Genomic DNA, 22,184 nt, shown 5'->3' on the forward strand with positions numbered 1-22,184 from the left:
CAAAGTTTTACATCTTTATACTTTTCAGAAATAGGGAAGTAGGCATGTAAAAAAACATGATTGGTTACATTATTGTGCAGACGCACTTGATTCCATGTTACATACTAACATCCCATAATAAGCTTAGCATGTTCTATGTTTTCTAAGATTTCCACCTTAGAGGTGTGCATTGTACTATGCTAATTAGCTTTTGGTTACACTGGGATCATAGGTGGTCTCATAACTGGGTCACTCGATGGTTTCTGAATACCTCAAAATCATTCCTCTTCCCCTTTTCAAGGTACGACTTTTCTACCTGCTGTCAGATGTCTGCTGCACAAACCACATCTCCTTGAAACTCAACCACAATCATTTTACAGTGTGCTGTAGTAAATATGCACTCTAACAACATTCTACCATGTGGCCCTCAGTACTAGACTCAAAATGCTTGTCTATTTGTGATGTTTGCAGGTAGAAGAACTAATCCATCATATTTTGATCAGCAAACCATACACAGAACCTAGAACCAGTTTCACCTAGCCCATCTAATGCAGCAAAACTGGAGTTCATAAAGAGAAGGTTTCAGTGAATATTCTGAAAGTTGGGAAATTCACAACATTCAGTTATCAGAGGAATTATAAACTTTACTAAGTGGAGAAAATGACAGCTGGCATGGCCTAGTAAATACTATGTATGTGTAGGATGTATGCATATTTGCCTCTGTTTAATGTATTTAGTATTTATGGGTAATACTAGCCATCTTTCCCAATACATAGCAGTGGCTCCTCTGAATGTTTCTATATATTTTCATGATTTATATTTCCATTTTTTTCCCACAAGAACAAGTGTATTTCATGAAATTGCACGTTCCACACTTTGCACAAGATGTCGATTGCTAAATTAGTACAGTACCATGAATAACACAATAAAAGATTGTGTCAAGAAAAGAGAATAATAATGCAATAACATTTCTCATTCTGGTCCTTATTCTATTTTGTCACTGATTGATCACTGGTTTGTTCAAAAATTACAGTATTAAAAATGTGTATGCTGCTTTAGTTATTCAATTAGATGTTTCTTGGCATAATGTTATAATGTCAACTTCTGGTTCCTAAAAGAACTTATTCGCTCTTCTCCTCTCCCCCCTTTTAAAAAAATGATTAAAAATAATGTTTTAAAAAATTAAAAAGGACAGGAATAATTATTGTAATTAAATACTGTAAATAGTGGGGGGTTTTACATTATGTATTCTTTTCTTTTCACTTATTTAGGGCAGAGTTATTTATGGATAGGTAAAAAAATGTTAAGATCACAAAATCAAAGAACCTGACAAATATTACAAACTATTGTCAACTCTGGTGGACGCACTGGGGGGCCAACTGTGCTGAGAATGCTAAGATGTTAGTCTTAAGGGAGCAGCATCTCTCTCTCTCTCTGCTTTCTACCCTGAGCCATTCCTTGCTTGTTTTCCAAACTGTTCTGTCCTTTTTATACAGAGCTAAACACAGTTATTCATCCCATGGAGGATTATTAGTGTATTTTTGGGGAAATGCATTTTGTCAAATACCAGTTTAATATTAGTTGAAAAGGGAGGAAGCTTTGAGAATGCAATCTAAATATAGAATAAAGTATGCTATATCAGAACATCTTATATGCCAGTCTGGTCCTGGGCATCTTCTTAAATATTTAGGACATAACTTAATTTTATTATAATCATTCTGAAAGAAGCTACTTTTGAACAACTTAAAGCCATTTGAATTTAGCCACTTTTTTGTAATGTTCAGTCAAAGAACCAAAGATAGTCTGCTTTCTCTGTGAATCCAGGCAAAGGAAACTCATTTTGACCCATCCATCCCAGGCTTCTGAGAATGACTAGGAACAGCTTCTGCAGTGTGATTTGCTGGCAAAGTGCAGCCCCTGGATTGCCACCGCCTCCTCCTCCTCCTCTTAACTGCAGTCCCTTCAGAAAAGCTCCTGTGGGCTGCTGGTATTATTCAGCAATAAGATGATGATTTCACAGCATGAAACTGAGGTGTGTCCTTCACATCTGACTGGCAAGAAATGTGTGAGTAGAATTGGGATTGGAAGGATGCTGTTGGAAAGATATATACAGCCTTCTGGGTTGTTTTCTGTTGCATATTCTAAGATAGCACTCTGAAGCATCAGTAGCTAGGAATTTGTATCCCAGCCAAAATCTAATGTAACTCTGAGCTGGGTTGATCTGGCAGTGCAAAATTGTTTAGTAAGTGTTCTTTCTATAGCAAAATATTCTGCATTGCAAGGTCAGAAGAAATCCTTGTCACTTTTTAAGCAAAGATTGCTGAGTGCGCTGCTTATGCAAGTGGATCTGTAAACACATTGAGTTATTGCCCATGGATTTGTATAGAATCAGTGGTGCCCTTTATTTTCTCCGTTTAAGCTGTGTATTAAACCCCTGGATGTGTACTGCATTCAGTATAATGTATTCATAAGCGTGCATAGGGTTGCAGCTTGTGTCTAAAGAGAATTTGCAGTGTGATCACAAGGAGCTCATTCATGACATATCCAGGACAGATAAAGTTCAGGTTGGCAAGAGCTTGAACTAAGTTTTTAGGAAGCCATTCTGCAAAAATTACAGGTTCTTATAGTTGGTCTGTATCTCACTAACAGAACATTTTTCTTTCCATGCAGAAAGCCTCATTCCTAGTATCTAAATAAATTAAGGAAATAATCCTGTCTGAAGCACTGGGGAATCTTTGGTATCTATGGGCTTGATAGATCAGTTAGGTTACTTGGTTTAAGATACTTTCCTATGTTTGTGTACTAACATCATATTTCAATCATCCATTTAAGCAGATATCTGTTTGTTTCTTTAAGTCATTTCAGCCAAGCTCATGTTGCTACTGGAACAGCATAGGCATGCCCATTAAGTTACCAGGAGTTGAGCTCAGTATGAAGGAGACTTGCCTTTTACTTTTATATGTTCATACAGTACAGTACCTAAAGTCACAAAGTCCCCAGAAGATTTGGTTAAACTGATTTCAGGTATCAGGGCTGCCAAACCCCTCTACAGAAGAACCTATAGGACAGGGATCACAACTGAAGACCATGTAGTATAACTGTTTAGAGGTATATTATAATCCTATAATTTGGGAGATTCTGTGGCCAGCCTCCTATTTATCATCTATTACAGTACTGAAATTTTGTAGGCTTTTTTTTTTTACCTTAGCCAGGCTAGTTGCACTGCCCTCATCAGTCCTCTTTGGACACTATAAGAATACTCCAGTGCTCCAGTGCCTATACTATGCCCATGTGGGAATGGTTCAACAGAGTCTTTGAGCCATATGCTCCTCTGTTGTTCCCTTTACAGGGACTCTAGGATGACTGTCATCCACCCCATCCTGAAAACATCTCCAGAAACACAGCACAACTTTAAGAACCCAAGTATCATCCCCCATGTTGCCCAGTTTTCTGCCTCTATATGTGCTATTCATTCTTGTAGTTGATGATTGTGACGTATTTACTTACTGGTACTTTATGTTATTTTACTCTATTATTATTGCAATTTTATCCCTGTACTTTTATATTCTATATTTCATTCTTATTTCTTGTTATACATCTTATATCTATACATGTCAATTGATTTATATCTATATTTATATTCACTTATTTTTTAGGTTTTATATCATTGTTTTCTGGCCTTATGGCTGTAATAAAGTTATTTGATTTTTAGAGGCATGTTTGGAACGGAGACCAGAACACAATGCATTGAAGCACAAATTGATGTGGGATGGGGTTACAATCCCTCTTCACAGATATATGCATATTAGAATATAAATGTGATTGGATATAGCAGCCAGATATTTCATTGGATATAACATATAATGTGCCTAGTGAGGTCATTAGGGTGTAACTATGAGATAATGGGGCAGGACTACGAAGACAAAGGAGTTTTGAAATAATTTAAAATACAGCATAAAAGCATAGTACGGGTAGTCCTCACTTAACAATGGTAACTGGACCAGAATTTTCATCACTAAGCAATGCAGTCATAAAGCATGACATTACATGACCACATCACTTAGCAATGGCAATCCTGGCAGTCCCTGTTGCTGTCATCAAGTGAGGATTGCATGGGTGATTAAGCGAGGACCTCGCGTGATCGCGACTTCTGACTTCCTGCCAGCTTCCCCATTGAGTTTGGTTGTGGGAAGCTGGCAGGCAATGTCAGAAATTGTGATCATGTGACTGTGGCAGTGCTGCAATGGCAGCAACTTCAAGGACCGGTCCTAAGTACCACTCGTTCAGTCCCATCGTAACTTCAAACAGTCACTGAATGAGTGGTCGTTAACTGAGGACTACCTGTACAGCAATCTTATCCCAAAGCACTCAGTTAAACCCTAGATTCCCTCCAGAAGTTGCCATTGAACTGTAATTTATAATGTGAAGGAAGGAGGAAAGTATGCTGCAGACTAATCACATTCATTGTATTTAGCTGTTTTTATGTTTTCTCTAGTTTTGTACACTGCCCAGAGTCCACTAGAGTTGGGTGGCCAATAAATTTAAATCAACCAATTATTATTGTTGTTGTTGTTGTTAATAATAATAATAATAATAATAATATCACCATCAGTCAATTACAAAATTTACTTGTAACAGCTTACATCCTGTGACGATACCTTTAACACCATCAAACAACATCAGCCTATCCCAGGTCCTTGGGAAGGACTTGATAGGTAGATAAAAATGCCAAATCCAGCCTAAACATCTGGCTGATTGTGCAACCAACAACAACAACAACAATAAATTGTATTTAATTTAATAAAATTTAGCTTTTGGCCTGTTCTGCCACTTGTTGGAACACTAACCAACTCAAAAGCCAAAGGTGGTTTCAAGTCTGAGGTGGTTTCAAGCCTGCTGCTATAGATCATAGCCAATCAAGTTATTTTGATTGGTGTTTGAGATGTAGCTGTGCCAACTCTCCATGATAGGCTTTACTTAATTTTCAAACTGTTGTTTCTTTGACACCTGCCTAACAGTCATTCCCTGTGGGAGAGAATGTATTTCTTGGTGAAATACATTTTTGAAGTGGAATATTACTACTTGAAATATTATTACTTGAAATAGTAATTGATTGAGCACCAACTGTTAAGGTTCTTTTAAAATTGTGTTGAAAATGCTTTTGTCATTTCCTGACATTACATGGCAACCTTTTTGGTGTCACAGATATGGGTCAGCTAGATAAGAATATACTGCAGAGTAGAATGAGGTCATACAAAATAGTTGCTTTATCACTACTGTTGGGAGTATGCTAATGAATATATTCGTTTAAACTTGTTCCTTCTTCCACAAATTAATGAACTCTTGCTGTAGCACTTGGTGACTTTGAAGCCAATAATTATTGTACATTTATGTAACTGCTATCTCTGGTCTGAGAATCACTGACTACCACTTCAACCTTCACACAAAAAGCATTAGTGGCATATATGCATTGTAGTACAGTGGTACCTCGGTTCATGAACGCTTCTGTTCATGAACAATTCGGTTCACGAACAGCTCCAGTCGCAAAATTTTGCCTCCGTTCGCAAATGCCGGATCGGATTACGAACAGAATCCGCGGCCATTTTCCCTCCTGTGACACGTGGTTGCGGCTTCCTGTAGGGAGGGGGACTCTCCCTCCAAGCAATATCCGCCTCCCCACCCACCTTCCTGTCCTCCACGCCAGAAGTCACGTCGAGCAAAGTTAGCTTTCTCTCTCTTCGTGCTGTACTTTGTGTCATATTTTTGCGGTTAAAAAAACCCGAAAACATATGGTTCAGAACGGATTAACCGTAATTACATTGAACCTTATGGGGAAATTTGATTCGGGACGCGATCAAAAATCGGTTGGCGACCAAATTCGGAGGGGTCAGAACGGATTAACCGTATTTACATTGAACCTTATAGGAAAATTTGATTCGGCTCACGACCAATTCGGTTGGCGACCAGAGTCACGGAACGAACTAAGTTGGTGAACCGAGGTACCACTGTATTCTATACCAGAGTCAGTTTGGTCTAAAGGTTAAGGCGCAGGATTAGAAGCCAGGAGACTGTAATTGCTAGTCCACCCTTGGGCCCAGAAGCCAAGCAGGCTCTTTCTCAGCCCTAGGAAGAGTAGCTGACAAGTTACTTCTGAAAATGTTGCCAAGAAAACTGCAGAGATTTATCCATAATCACCAGGAGTCAGGGTTGACTTAATGGAACACAACAACAACATTATTCTGTGTACACAAAGAAATATAGCAAATATCCTCCAGATTCTCAAGTTGAAAGATGAGGTCTTTGTGAGGTGCTTCAGCCAGGGGATTTTTTTTTAAATGTCTTTTGGTGTTTATGAAATGTAGGCTGAATACACCAGTTGTAATCCATGATCTTTGAGATGATAGTTTGAAGAATTTGTCTTCCAAATGTACTTGAACAACTTTGGCAATTGATCTAAGAAATGTAGCCATGGCTGGACCTGGTCTCCGGATACCCACAGAGCTAAACAAGATCTACCATGATGAAGGAGATGGCTATCCTGTTGACCTTGAGAGCTACTATGATATTACCATGGTCTCCAACTTCAGAAGAAGCAACAGTACTTTCACTAAGAGCAAGCGCAAGGCTCACTTCACCCCCAGCACAAATGAAAAGGCAAGTTCAAGAAAAAGGAAGAGCTAGATGGTGGTTCATTGTAGGGCTGACCTATTATGGGATGGAAATCACAAGCCTAGGCCTGAAAAGTTTTGCATGCTTATTGCTTTCCTTGGATGCAATATCATTTCTAAAATGATAATCAATTACATGTAATGTTGGAATTGTTTTTCCTCAAAAAGCAGCACAAAAAAAACCATAATGTTGTGTTTTATGCAAAGTATATGAATTTGCTCTGGGAAGGAGGCAATTTTATGTTGCTTCTCCAAGTAAGAACTGCCCTTCTGCTCCCTGTTCTCTCTACAGGAAAATCTCCGCTCATGGATCCCTGAAAACATTCAGAAAAAAGAATGTGTTTATTTTATTGAAAGTTCACAGTTGTCAGATTCTGGGTAAGAGACCTACTCTGATTAAACTTATCATTAGAAAAACTGCAAAAGAGGACAACCAAAATTATCAGGGGGTGTTCAGACTCCTTCCCTATGAGTAAAGGTTGAATGTTGGGACTCTTTAGCTTAGAAAAATGGTGACTGAGGGGGAAACATAGTTGAGGTATTGTACCGTATATAAAATCATGCATGATATAGAGAAAGTGGGCAGGGATTTCCCCCTTTTTTTTATAATACAAGGATCAGGTCCATCCACTGGTTTTGACTGAGAGGACATTTGAAACAGATGAAAGAAACCACATCTTCACCCATGTATATGTAACCTGTGGAATTAATTACTACATGATATGTTCATGACCACTAAATAGGTGCTTTAAAGGGATTGGATAAATTCATGGAGTGTTGTCTCCAGTTGGCAGCAGTGTGGAACAGCAGTGAGAGAAGGGTCTCTTCATCTTGTGAGCACCCCTAAAGCATCTGGTTGGTCCATGTGAGAAATGAAATGATAAACTAAGATGGGCCTTGGCCTGATCCTGGAATACTATTATGTCATGGAATTCTAGGAGGAGAGGTAGAAATACCAGTCACCCCTTCATAGTCTAGAGCAACTCAACAGGTTCTGAGTTTGAAGATACAGTAAGTGGAATATATATATGTATGTATGTATGTGTGTGTATGTATATACAAACACACATACATACATACATACATACATACATATACAGTATGTGTGTGTGTGTGTTTGGAGTACAAAATCATGTCACCCCTAGTTTACACGGTGTTCAGCAGATGTTGAGCATAATTGCATTTCCCTCAAAAATCCTACGGCACCCCTGTGAATTCACTGCAGTGCCATGGGATACCACAATGCACAGTTTGGGAACCACGGGCATAACCCTTCAAATGGGCCTAACATTTTTATCTTATTGATCTTGATTCAAGTCTTTCACCACCTGCACTCTAGCCAACCACTTTGCTGCTTCAGCCTCTATCCGTATGCCATGGGGATATCTTTGAGCCAAGCCAGAGCAGGTGTTCAGGAGTGGTTGTGCCAAATTTTCCAGTTCTATGTTAGGTGCCAAACTATTTTGTGTGGCTTTTAGTGGTCTTGGAGCAAGAAACTGACATTTCATTGCCTACTCTTTCATCTTTGATTTACATTAAATTTGTTTTTAATCTGTATTATTTTAAAATTATAATGAACCAACCTGGAAATCCTTGCTGTAGCCAAAAGGTGATCTTGAAATTATTAAATAAATAATGATGCCTTAAGTTAAACTTGTCTGCAACTCAGAATTAGACAAACATAACAGTATCTTACAGACATTATGTTTTGGTTACAAGAACCTGTAACCAACTTGTCTGCTGATTCATTTCATAGGGTGGATGTGAAGGAAGCTATCTTTAACCTGTATGTTGAAGGCATCTGACATCTCTCATAAGCAGTGTTATCAAAAACATTCTTGTCCTTCTGGGAAAGGCTACATTGACAGAGACAAAATATTATGTAGATGATATTGCCATTTTGGGACAAAGTTACAATTCATTACTGAGAGTATTTTAAAAGTTGTGATTCTACAGTCAATCCCAGTAATACTTCAGCAACTGGAGAATTACAAAGAAGTGCATAACTGGAGGCAGATTTTGATATTTTTGGTGTTGACAGCAAAGCTTATTGCTTTTTTTTAGAAAGGAATATTGTTAATGTACTTAATTTCAGATAAAAAATGAAGGATTATGATAGACTATTTTCAGTCAAATGTAAATGATTAAAGGACTAAGCAACTCTGAAATGTTTTAGAAAAATCATCTGTAAAACACTGCCTTGGGATTATTTTTAAAAGTGGAAAGGAGGCTCAAAATTTTATAAATAAAATTGATATGCATAAAATGTTCAAATAACACTTGAAATGTAAGTAAGCAAAGCAAGTATAAACATATTGAGTAGTGCTAATGTTTACTTCTGTAATGATTGGGAATTTAGGAAATTCCAGTAGTTAATCTTCCATAATCTGATTTCTCCAGATAGTTTGGATCCCAGTTTACAGAATTCCCAACCAGTTTGCCACTTGCCATCTTTATTCTTTCAATTTATTCTTGATTTCTAATTAAAATTGTTGTAAGCACATTAAGCATTTCAAAATAACAGTTCATGTAAGATTTGAACAATTAATATTGTGCTAATTGTGCTGGCAAATATTGCAACTACTTGCCCATGTGAAAATATGTGCTTATATTTCTCAAGCTTTATATTTGTCATGTAGGCATGGAGTGCTTGTGCTACTGTATTCAACCTAAGTGTTATATACAGCAATAAATTCAGCTGATATTTATTTTAGAGGATGGAATCTTCTTTATTCTAATGCTCCATGTCTCTTTCATATAACTTGTGTCATGATCATTCAATTTTTTTTTTAGTTGTTTGTGCTTTTGTACAGGAAAGTGGCATGTGAATGTGGCTATCTCAGGGAACAGCACTTAGAGGAAGCCATAAAACCTGTCATGTTCCAAGGGAAGGAATGGGACCCCAGAAGACATGTCCAGGAAGTGCCAACAGATGCCTTTGGGGACATCACTTTCGCAGGCTTGGGACAAAAAGTTGGAAAGGTGAGTTAACACGTGGTTGAAAGAGTATCTTGGTGGAAGATGTGGTTGACTTGCTTGAACTGTATATACTTCTAAACATTTCTGCAGTTATAAGACCCAACCACAGATATATTGTACCATTTGTGGATTTACTAGCTAGAATTTAGCTAGTATGCAGTGCTTCAGATTCACTGCACTCAAATAGTACCTTTTGGCCATGCCTTAAAGCAGATGCATTTTTTTTTCCTGACTCAGGCAGTTGTGGTGCAATCCTGGGAAAGAACACTTTTGTTTTAAGGAGTTGCTGAAAGGTACTATGTGCATACCAATGCATGCTCCAAGGCACTGTTTTCCCCTTTAATCCAAAGCACTGCACATCCCTACTAGAATCTCCTTGATTGTATCTTTGAAACGCGTGTTCTATAAGCCACCCTGTGACCCCATTTGAATGTAATATCTTATCCTCATTTAGGCTTACTCACAGAAATGGGAAAATAGAAAGTAAAGAGTTGCTTCTGAAGAGGAGACCAGTCAAGCATGGAATGGACTTCTCCAGGAAGTTTTCAGAAGATTCTCTTTTAGTTTTCTCTATTGTTTCCTATTACATCAGTGTTCTTGTACAGTATCTGTTTAGAATATCTCATTGATTCACAAGACTCAAGTTATTTTGAAAAAGAAATTCCACAGAGCTCAGCTTGGGGCTTGGATGATTTTAGGCATGATTTTAGACAGTGATCAGTATCTGGAATGATTCTCTCAGATATTCCTGTTATGTTTTATTTTCTTTTTGTAGTATGTGCGAGTCTCCTCTAGCACTTCTCCAAAAACACTTTACCAGTTGATTACACAATACTGGGGGCTTGATATACCCAACCTCTTAATATCGGTGACAGGAGGAGCTAAAAATTTCAGCATGAAGATGAGACTGAAGAATATATTCCGGCAAGGACTTGTCAAAGTGGTACAAACAACAGGTAAAGCAGTTACTGGCCAAAACTAATAAGATAGGGTATGTTGATGTTTTATTTTTTTATCTAAAATATTTTAGCTTTCAGCCCAGATGGGGTCCCAAAGCAATCTACCATAATTAAAAGCAAACAAAATTGTTTTTAAAAAATCCACAGTAGAGGGTCCAAAAATGTCACCCTAAACCACATCAACCTGGGCCCATGACTGAAAATCTTCATCAACACATTTGATCTGATCTTATGCACTTATAATCTTTGTTCTACAGGTGCCTGGATCATCACAGGTGGTTCTCACACTGGTGTGATGAAGCAAGTTGGGGAAGCACTACAGGATTTCAACATGAGCAGCACCTATAAAGGCGAGATTGTCGCTATTGGCATTGCAGCTTGGGGGACAGTACACAATCGTAACAGCCTCATCTGCCCCACGGTGAGTCAGAAGGATTTTCAGATCATGCTATTAGAAAAAATGACTCATGGTACAATCCTGTATGGCTTTATCTAGGAGAAACGGATATTTGCAGCTAAGAGAGAATGAATATAGCAAAAATCAATGTGTCTTGTACAACTTTGTACTTCTTTATGACAATTAAGGATGTGAAGAAAGAGAATGGTGGGATGCAAACATTGCTAGAGTCTGGGTTTCTATATGTTTGGTACCCCCAGATAAAATTATCCATCTGTATGTAGCTCAGTTAGCACAGTGTTAGTCTACTCACTAAGTCCTACCACATATAGGAATAGAACCTTATGGAGGTGGATGGCATGTTTATTTTTACTTATGATTAAATATATCCCATTCCAGAAGGCAAAATGTAGTAGATATGAAACAAACTGAAAAAAAAATAGTGTTGTGATTCTTAGCATTTCACTTAGTGTGAGTTTGATAATCTGAGGACTGGATCTGTGCTACACCTAACTTCTTCATGTGACTAGAGATGAGGTGAACTTTCTGAGGGGTGATTAAGGTATCTTTGACGGAAGGAATAGTATTCACTTTTCAAGGACAAGTGATGTTCTCCTGCCTGAAGGGAGCATCTTTTGGTCCAGCAGTGTTAGACAACTTCCATATGTGTCTTAGGAAAGCTGTTAAAGATGGTTGGACAACAGATACAAAGGATCTTGGATAAAGCTGATTAGCTTGATTCCCTTTGGTCAAGGTTCAGCCCAGGCACAGAATGGAAAGTGTGTTGGTCAGTTTCATGGATGACCTCCAATAAGGACGTAAAAATCAGAAGTTGACCCTCCTGTCCTATTTGATTACTCAGTGCTGTTTGATACCTTTCACCGTGGTCTCCTGGACCATCTGCATTGTGGGGACACTATGGTTCCACTCCTTTCTGAGTGAGCAGATCCAGATGAGGAAAAGGTGTTTGAGTCTTTGGTTGCTTCAGTATGGGATGCCAGAGGGCTCACTCTTTCTTAAACATTATTTAACATCTATGTGAAACCACCTGAGAAGATCATCCTTTTTTGGGGGGGGGGGTGTTGGGGGGGGTTACTGTCAAATCATTGTTGACTCTTAGTTACCTCTTCCAATCTGGTAGTCTCTGTCTGATTCTCCAGATTCGTGTGGATATCCTTACCCAAAGTCTAGAGGCAATAAAGGGTTAGATTTAAAGGTTGAATCCTAGCAAAATGGAGTTGTTATTCATGCAAAACTATTACTCAGATGGAGTTACATTTCCCTTGAGGGAGCAGGTCCATGACTTCTGAGTTCTCCTGAACTTTCATCTCCTTCTGGAGCAGTAGGTATCCAGGGGTGCCTTTGCTTAGCTTTGGCTGATATGCCAGTTTTGGCCCTTTTTGGTGTAGGAAAGTGTGGTGACATCAACTCTTGTTACCTCAGGACTGGGTTACTACAAAGTGTTCTATTTAGAGCTGCCTTTGAATACTACCTGGAATCTGTAGTTTGTACGAAATGCAGCAGCCAACATGCTGATGGGTGAGAGCTACTTCAGCAGTATGACCCCAATATTGCAGGTGTTACATTGGTTACCAGTACATTTCAAATATAATTTAAACAGCTGGTGATCACCCATAAAGTCCTATATAGTGTGGATCTGAGTTACCTAGGAAGTGTCTCTTCCAGATGGAATCTCTCTGTCCTGTTTGTTCATCCCAAGAAGGAATGCTGCAGATCCCATTCTCAGGAGGTGACAGGAACAAGAGCTGAGAAGGAGGTCTTCTCAATATTGCCCCTGTCCTTTTGAAACAATCATCCTCCAGAGATTTGAATATTCCCTTCATTGCGAACATTTAGAAAAGCTATTAAGTCCTTCAAGAAACATTTGGAGACTGAATAATTATATTTTGGGCTCAACTTTTAACTCCTGTGCATTCATTATGTTTCTAAATATGGGGTTATATTTACGATTTTGGGTTAGGGATATACTTTAAAAAAAAAAAAAAAACTTTCTCAGATTTTATTCTATGTGATCCACCCAGAGTTTACATAAAGTGCAAGATATAACTTATGCAAATAAATAAAATCCTTTGAAAGGAATGAGGTTTTCTTTTTCAGAATTATTTGAATGAAAATTGTGTATAGAAATTCTTGCTCAAGCAATTGTAGAGCCCCAGAGAAGAGAGGAAGTTGCTGTGGTGATTAAGGTGTTCGGTTGGCGCCAGGAAAACTCGGGTGCTAGTTCACCCTCAGTCATGGATGCTTTCTGGGTAACTTTAGGCCGGCCACTCACTCTCAGTAAACATACCTGACAGGGCATTTGTGGGGAAAAATAGGAGGCGGAAATGGTATGTACACTGCTTTTTACTCCTGAAAGATAGGATATAAATCTGATAAATACATAAATTTGTGTGATTTTTTTCAACCTGGTTATTTTAAGGGTAGCTTCCCAGCAGAATATATTTTGGATGAGGAGACTCAAGGAAGCCTTTCTTGCCTGGACTGCAATCATTCACACTTCATTCTGGTGGATGATGGAACACATGGGAAATATGGCATAGAGATCCCTTTGAGGACCAACCTTGAGAAATACATTTCAGAACAAACCAAGGTGAAAGGAGGTAATGGCATCTTGTTGCTGGTAAAAATGTTATGTATCACTACCAATAACGCTAAAATATTTTCCGCACTGTTCTAGTCTGTTTAGTTTGCAAGGCAAGACTGGGTTCATTTATGCCAAGCAGGAAGAGGAAGATGATTAGTATTTCAATTTATTTATCATCTTTTGGCTTCTAAGGTACTCAAGATGACAAACAGCTATAAAAATTAAAATATAGAATATCCTAAAAAAAATTTAATCACTATAAAATCCTTCACACTGAAAAGGCCAACCTAAAGACGAAGGTGTTCAGCTCTGGTTGAAAAGTAGAAAAAGTGAGGGTAAATGCAACTCTCTCTAGAAGTACATTCCATAGATTGGGAGCAACAGAGGAAAAGTTCCTTTCCTATGTGCCTTGGAAAATGAAACCATCTTTAACATGGCCTTTAGTGCTGATCATGGCATCTGAATCAGTTCATACTGATGAATTTTTAAACCTTGCTGATTTCAATCAGAAATTGAGGTACCAAAAAACCTGGAATCCTAGGATTAATAAGTGGTTATCAGATAAAATTTAACACATCTGGAGGATATCAGGTTGGGAAAGTTGTAAAAGGATATAATTAGGATAGTACTGCTATTGGAGATGGAGATTATGGTATCTGTGTCTCTTGTAATATGTAATTTCTTGCATTCAGTTTCACAGTCTGGAAAAGACTCACTGATTTTGATCCCAAATTATTGGGAAGATTAGTAGGTATGAAAACTTAATTAAATGATAAAATGACAAGAGTCAATAATTATAAATGGATAGTTTGACAATTTTATAAGATAAATTGTTGTGCTACCATTCTTATTGTTCATCAATTTAATAGCTTTGCTATTTTTTTCTAAAAAATAAAGGGACTGACTACTAGAGACAAACAAGAGACATAAAACTCTCGGTAACCTGAGACTGGGTTATTTTTATGCTGTTGCTATTCTTCATTGTAGATTTTAACTAGCATGGTACTGTTTTAATCTTTTTTTTTTTAATCTTGACATTTATTAGTTTCATAACTGCCAATCTGGACCCAATATTGAGGATTGTGTATATCACAATATTCAGTGGAAAAGAATGCCAGGAAGGAAGGACACCTAAATATATGGAAGATTGATTGAGCATTTTTTTTTCCACAGGAGTTGCCATTAAAATACCAATTGTTTGTGTAGTGCTGGAGGGTGGCCCTGGGACTCTTGATGTAAGTACTCTGCAGCCATCAGGGTAACTGGATGGTTGTGAAGGCAACAGAGGTGTATAGAGTTCTTGTTAATTCCCAAGAAAATATGTCTCAGGGGAGAGATTCCAAGAGAAGGCAGTTGATAGTTAGGAGTTTGTTACAGTATAAGGGTTGGATGGTCATGGTCGCTGAACAGAAATGACAGCAAGTTAAGCTTCCTTTGAGTTCTCAGTGAGCAAAAAGTCCAAAAGAGGAGTCACTGTAGACAAGGGACAATGATTAGCCAGTCATGCTATTATTGGTGATTACTGGCATTTACTGGTGATTGGAGGCATTTAGACCCTCAAGTCCAAGCCCCTGAACAGAACAGAAATCCAAATTAATATATTCCTGGCAGTTGTCTTTGCCTTGCTTCCATTTGAACATATCCAGTAAAAGGGAGCCCACCATCTCTCTTTATCATTGGTTCCACTATCCAACTGCTTTGTTAGAGAGAGAAAAAAATCCTAACATAACATTAAATTAAATGTGCTTTCCTACACTGTAATTTAAATCCATTACTTTATCTCCTGAACTCCTGAACAAGAGAGAAGGGTATTTTGTGTAATATTCTTTCATGGATTTGAAGAATGTGGTCAAATTTCATCTCTAGCTTCTCTTCAAAGCTAAATATGACCCATTCCTTTAGTCTCTTCTCATAGGAATTACTTGCTAGTTTTCTGGTCATCCTCATTGCCCTTTCTTATTCCAGTTCCTCAGAGTTGTGCTTAAAGTGTAGTGCCCAGGTGGATACAGAACTAGAGATGGGATCTGACCAACTAAGGAATAAAGTAGAACTATTATTTCCTGCGATTTGGAAACTGGACTTTGGTTGAAGTAGTTTAAACTTGAATTTGTCTTTTTTGCAGCCACACAACTATTGCCAGATCTCCTTCACAAGTATTATTATCTGACCCATATCTGTGCATTTGATTTTTGGTTTGTCAGTGGGAAAACTTTGCACTTGTTTTTGTTAAACTTCATTCTGTTATTTTCAGCCCATTTCTCCAACTTAGTACAATTGTTTTGAATATTATTTCTGTCTTCTAGCTACTCCACCCAATTTGACTCATCTGCAAAACTTTATCCAAATAATTTAAAAAATGTTCAGAGTAGACTGTAACCCTGCACTCATTACCTCCTTCCAGTTAGATGAAAAACCATTAATTATAATTCTTGGAATGTGTTTTTTGACCCAGCTATGTATCTACTTAATTACAATGCCTTCTAGTCCACATTTAACTAACTTGCTATTAATAATGTCCTGGGGTACTTTGCCAAATACTTTGCTGAAACTGATAAATAGTACAAAGCATTCCACATTTGATGGTTATCCATAATCAAAATGGTACCCAAACAAAACAATTGACAAATTTTGTCTTGCAAACTTATTCCTGATAAATCCATAGTGTACAGGCTTGCTGGTGATTGCAGCTCTATAAAGCTATTGCCATCTTCCGCTGAAATCCACATGGGTTGGGATTCAGGCTGGGAGAAGTTTCTTTTTCCCTAGTTCTAATGAGCTGCAGATAATGAAAAAAGCAAAGACTGTAGGACATCCAGAACGATATTGACATTGGCACTGGCACTTAATTTATTGGCAATATAAGATTACATGGCCTCAAATGCTGACATTTTCCTATTATTTTCTTCTGTAGACAATTTATAATGCAATCAACAATGGCACACCCTGTGTGATTGTGGAAGGTTCTGGTCGGGTAGCTGATGTCATTGCTCAAGTGTCTAATCTCCCCAGCCACAAAATAAGCATTTGCCTAATTCGGAAAAAACTGAGCATATTTTTCAAAGACAACTATGAATTGTTCACAGAGAGCAAGATTGTGGAATGGACCAAAAAAGTAAGTTTAATCATCCCAATCATGATACTACTGGCAAGTGTGGATGAAATTGTATCACAGATTAGGTAGAATATGGAGCTTGTGATCCTCTTACTGATATTCACGTGGTATATATAAATAGGGAATACACATATCACATCTCCCTTTACGGACCCTTTCAGGATGGCTGCTACCTTTCCACAATTCCTGGGGAAAACCTTACTGTGTTAGAAGCCTGTGCCTGGTCAGAAGTGAAATTGCACTGATCCTAATGAGCAGACTTGATAAAACAATATTTTCAGGGGCTGGTGGCACCATGGAAATAGGATAGAAGAAGGCAGGAACTGAAGCCTAAATTGTTCTGTGAGCCTTTTAATGGGATTACTCTAATGCAATGGTGGGTGATTATGACATAGGGTGTGCTGCACTTTGTTTTTTGATGGCATGCCAAGGTTTGTACTCTAAAGATTGGGTGGTACCAGGTTAAAGGAATAAATGGACTCAGAATATAGTTTTAATTTAATACAGTTAATATAATTATTACATCATGTAAATCATCATCATCTGTCACATTAAAACTAAAGTTTAGTATCACGCTGGGAGCTCTATCCAAGGTTTTATGTACTCCTACCCTACATCTCTATGTAGTACTCAACTGGATTTCAGATGCAGGCAATTGATGTAGGTCTCAGATAAGAGCGGTCTGCTCCTTCTACTGCAGCCTGTTGTAGTAGAAGGAAGAAAGGTGGAAAAGAGGATGCTAGAAAAAGGAAGAGAGTAAAAAAGAGAAAATGGATGGCTCTGTCCCCTTATGAGTCAGGCTCTGCCTGTCCCTTGTTTCAGCCCCATCCATTCTTTGCTGGCTGAGCAGATTCCAGGAGATTACTCCTGCAGGAATGTGGGCTTCACTTAGTGGGAGGCAGAAACCTGATCTATGCTCTGATTCAGGCAGCAAATGTCTTGAGTTGCCACCAAATGGATAAATGCAACCAGTGTGACATATTGATGGTGGCCATAAACTGTGAGCTGGTCGTCCTTTGTGGGACTTTTATCTCAGCTACAAACTTACTGGCAGCTTTAGGCAAACTGCTGTTCTGTCAGCCTTGGGGGCTCAGGATATACTGGCCTCCAATAAAGAGCAATTGTGAGTTTTGTCACCTTTATGTATGTGAAGTGCTTAAATACTTGAAATAACAGTGTATAAAAATATCAATATTTTCCCCAGTCCGAAGAGGCTGGACTTTTCATTATGTGTTAGGGAAAACAGAGGATCAGCTTCAGGTTTTTTTAAAAAAAACACAAGGGCTAATTATTCTGATTTGAGAGTGTATGAAAACTAAAAGAGTTGAAAATTAATTCTCAGATCAGTAACATTGTGGCAGATCAGTTTATTAGAATTCTACATTATCTTTGTTTTTCTTTGCAGATCCAGGATATTGTACGAAACAAGCAGCTCCTGACCATCTTCAGGGAAGGCAAGGATGGACAGCAAGATATTGATGTAGCCATTTTGCAAGCAATGCTCAAAGGTGAGAAGAGCAGTCATTGTATAAAAATACATAACTTGGGCTCATCTTGGGCAGGGAGTTGGACTTGATGGCCCAAGTGCTCCTTTCCAATTCTATGAAAGCAGGACAGAACAGAACCTTATAGCTTTTTGTGTGAGTGAGCCAAAATTCTGCCTACTACCATAAATGGTGGTAAAACTTGCCCAGTATCATGCCCTGGCAGATGCTGATGCTGAATGAAACCTAGATAATTAAAAGGTGATTAGTCAGAAATGCCTTAATGCTTTATTTGATTTGTTAGATTGTTAACTGTAATGGGCAGTCTGGCCTTCTCCAAATATGTTGCTTGTTAATTTCATAAATCCTGATTATTGACTGTGTTGACTGGGAGTTTAGTTTCTAGAGGAGTGTTTCTCAACCTTGACAGCTTGAAGATGTGTGGACTTCAGCTCCCAGAATTCCCCAGTCAGAATGCTGACTGGGGAATTCTGGGAGTTAAAGTCCACACATCTTCAAGTTGCCAAGGTTGAAAAATACTGTTCTTGAGGATCCCAAGTTACCTAACCTTACTCATTACTCTCATGGCTAATAGAGATTTGATTAGCAACTTTTTCAGAACAAAATAGTGAAACACTCATTTATTCGTTTATACAAGCTGCATAATGAAAATGCATTAGCATGATCACATGCCTTCTTAACCACAGCCATTAGATACACATTTAAGGCAAAAAGTCTTACTCTATCTGAAACAAACCTCTGGGTAGCGATATAAGGTATTGTACATATAAGCTGAGTTCCCAGACCCATTGCCTGGGAGCAGAATCCTGATCCTGGACCACCTCTACATTGTAAGGCAAATATTTCTATTTTCCTAATGTTTCCTCCTAGATTCTGGATTTATATAAATAACCCAGTAAACAAGACTCTGCCACAGCCCAGTTTCAAACCTTTTTTTGTTTCTTCTGATGTAGCCTCCCGGTGCCATGATCACTTTGGCCATGAGAACTGGGACTACCAGCTGAAGCTTGCAGTAGCATGGAACAGAGTGGATATTGCCCGGAGTGAGATTTTCACTGATGATCATGAGTGGAAGGTGGGGAGACCTTTGGTGACATGCTCATAGTGAGCATGTCCTCTGCTACCTGTGTAATTACAAGCTGAGATTTGAGTACTGTGCCATGCTTGGTTTGACGGCAAGCTTCTTTCTTGGGAAGGCATGGAGGTGTCAGTTGAGGGCTTCCTTGCATTCCAGTCACTCCATGCCTCTTTGTCTTTTAGAACATGAACTGTGTGCTACATCATCATGCTGGCCAAATTTACATATAATACTAAGCTATAATATAGTTCATTTGGTAATAGGAGAATCCATCACAAGAAACATACTGTGATTTTTTTAAAAAAAGAAAACCTAATTTGAAACCATGGCTTGTTGCTGGTCAGTGAATCCTGATTTGTCTTTATCATGGTTTATTCCATCTGAATCCACAATCCTCGTTTATTCTTTGTTTCTGTCTCTGCTAGACACTTTCAAAAGAAACGGAGGAAACAAACCAGAAATTGATGAAACAACTTATCATCAGTTTGCTCATTGGCAAGACTGATTATAGTTTTTTAAACAAACCACAGGATAATCAATTTTAGTTTAGCATCATATATAAACACAGTCCCCCTATATCACTGATTTACTGTGTTATTTACTGAACATTTATTTTCATATCTTATTACTTGTGTAATGCACACTATATCATTGTCTATCATTGGTTATTTCTTGGAATAGGAAACAGTTGCTGTGCTGTAGACATTGTCCATGCTTGTTGTCATGACCTTTATGTTTGTACACCAAAGGAAAAACTTTTAAGATTGGCATCTCATGTACCCATCGCATCATGCTGTAAACAAAAAAACCCTATGCTCTGTCAGCATCAGTACAGCTTGGATTTGCATGCATGTTGATGAAGCATAAACTAAATGGTAATGAGCATACCTGAATATATGGCGGCCAGTTCCTTCCTCTTATCTTTCTTCTTTCTGCTTCCTCTGCTACATGGAATGAATTATAGCTGCCATTACCAGGCGCTGATCTGACTCATGCATGAATCCTCCCCAGCTCTAAGCTTCATTTTTTATTCCCTCTCCCTTTCTCCCTATCATGGGGAGGACAACCAGGACAATTTTATTTGTGTTGATATTGTCTCATTCTGGTTATTTTCCTGGCTAACAGCCTTTTGATCTACATCCAATGATGGCAGCTGCCCTCATAGCAAACAAGCCAGTGTTTGTGAAGCTGTTTTTGGAGCAAGGTGTACAGTTGAAGGAATTTGTTACTTGGGATACTTTAATCTACCTCTATGAAAACATGGCAACCTCCAGTGTCTTCCACGGGAAGCTGCAGAAGGTATTGCTGGAAGAGAAGGAGTGTGCCGCCTTCACCAAAATGCCAAGGATCCAGCTGCATCATGTATCTCAGGTGCTGAGAGAGCTGCTGGGAGATTTCACACAACAGTTGTATCCAAAGCTGAAGAACACTGAGAAACATCATCTCCCTGTTCCTGTGCCCTACAATAAGGTATCATACCTTTTTATGCCAGTAACCCCTTAAAACTTCCATGACCCCCTGGATTTCAGTACAGAGTTGTAGGGTAGTTTGCTGTTCTCCAACAATGGTCTCTGAAGCAAATTACAACTCAACACTGATCCTTGATAAACTGGTTTGGTTGATTACAATACCCTGCTTCCTGGCCTCAGTTTACATTAGCAATAGAAAACAAGGTAAACAATATTGAAAATCTTGTACTGGCATCTAAGATTTTCCAACTATCATTCCCACTATTTCTGATATTTAGATTGTGTCTGCCATTGCTTATATAGTCAAAAAGGCACCATCTGTGCAGAAGTGGTAGGAATCAGAGGACTTGAAGGTACTGTCAGAAGTGCAAAAATAATTGGAAATCCCTAACCAAAAGTGAGAAGTGTCTGTATGTGTACTAAATTGCCACAGAATGGAAACTCATGAGAGAGAAAATGAAATACAAAGTGAAGGAAAGGAGAATGGAATTGAGTGGTTTGATTGCTGAACAGAATCATTCCGTTCTGCTGCATTTTGTTGCAGGTCTCCCTTGCTTTTTTCAACCTACTGGTATTTAGATCCCCATTTCCATTTTCTTCATCCCATCTGTTTTCCTATGAATTTTTTCCAATTTATTCCATGGCTGAAAGCAGAAAAAAGTGTTATGCTAAGAGACCTGTATTATAATTTCCTGATCTCCAAGAAATAGCCTTGGAAGACTTAGGCAAGGTGAGGGAGAAAATCCAGATTCAGATTTTTCCTTGCCTTTTGTAGCACAAGCAGATAGTGATTTTTTTTTTTTTAATGTGAGAGTTCAGTTTGACGACTATTCTTGGAGACAAATAATTTATTCCTCCTCTTTCTAGAACCAAAACTTGTTTAAAAGAGGCATTGTTATTGCTTCTGTTTGTAACCATGCTGCTCTCATTACTGGGAAACAGAGCTTGAAGGTTTTGTGTAGGTCAAACATCTACTGAGAAATACTGAAGGACAAAAGATGCAAATGTGTACACCAGCCTTCCCTAGTAGGGTGTTTGGGATATCATGGTTATTCTGTTTAGGGGCTATGGAAATTGAAATCCAACAGATATGGAAGGCACCAGGAAGGGTGGTAAGTATCATAGGAAATAATGCCGTTCAGTGCTGTGATTAGGGAATTTTAGAGTGTAGTTAATGTTTTTTTTTGCAGGAGGGGTGGGGGAAAGGGCTTTTGAGATGAGGACATGTCTTCTTTCACTTTCTTCCTATTGTGCTAAGCCAGCCATGCTGTTTTGAGACTCATCTTTTTGCCAAGAGGGTCCTGGGCTACTGCCTCAAAGTCCTGTCCTTATATTATCACCAACGCTTTTTTCATTTAGGTCTTTTGCTCTGTTGTCTGACATTGATTGTCTTTCTGATGATAGTATTTTCTTCCTGTAGGTGCAAGAAGATG

General features: G+C 38.4%; 1 protein-coding gene across 2 annotated transcripts in view; it reads left to right on the forward strand.

Annotated features, from left to right (window-relative positions):
* The first annotated feature begins 6,348 nt into the window (after positions 1-6,348).
* The window catches only part of TRPM2 (transient receptor potential cation channel subfamily M member 2), a 44,731-nt gene continuing 28,895 nt past the window's right edge, over positions 6,349-22,184 (forward strand). The window contains exons 1-11 of one of the 2 annotated variants that reach the window (XM_025171320.2): positions 6,349-6,633; positions 6,940-7,025; positions 9,461-9,629; positions 10,402-10,582; positions 10,843-11,006; positions 13,423-13,603; positions 14,761-14,822; positions 16,499-16,699; positions 18,105-18,207; positions 19,158-19,279; positions 20,408-20,752. In XM_025171320.2, coding sequence (XP_025027088.1) covers positions 6,448-6,633; positions 6,940-7,025; positions 9,461-9,629; positions 10,402-10,582; positions 10,843-11,006; positions 13,423-13,603; positions 14,761-14,822; positions 16,499-16,699; positions 18,105-18,207; positions 19,158-19,279; positions 20,408-20,752 — 1,800 coding nt within the window. In that variant the 5' untranslated portion in view covers positions 6,349-6,447. Of the gene's footprint in view, positions 6,634-6,939; positions 7,026-9,460; positions 9,630-10,401; positions 10,583-10,842; positions 11,007-13,422; positions 13,604-14,760; positions 14,823-16,498; positions 16,700-18,104; positions 18,208-19,157; positions 19,280-20,407; positions 20,753-22,184 lie in introns of those variants that run through there. The other variant, XM_088132133.1, reaches the window with a different exon arrangement.

The sequence above is a fragment of the Python bivittatus genome, unplaced genomic scaffold (assembly GCF_059951505.1).
Source record: "Python bivittatus isolate LINGU-HERP-01145 unplaced genomic scaffold, Pbiv_v1 ctg000980_np1212, whole genome shotgun sequence".
NCBI classification, from domain to species: domain Eukaryota; kingdom Metazoa; phylum Chordata; class Lepidosauria; order Squamata; family Pythonidae; genus Python; species Python bivittatus.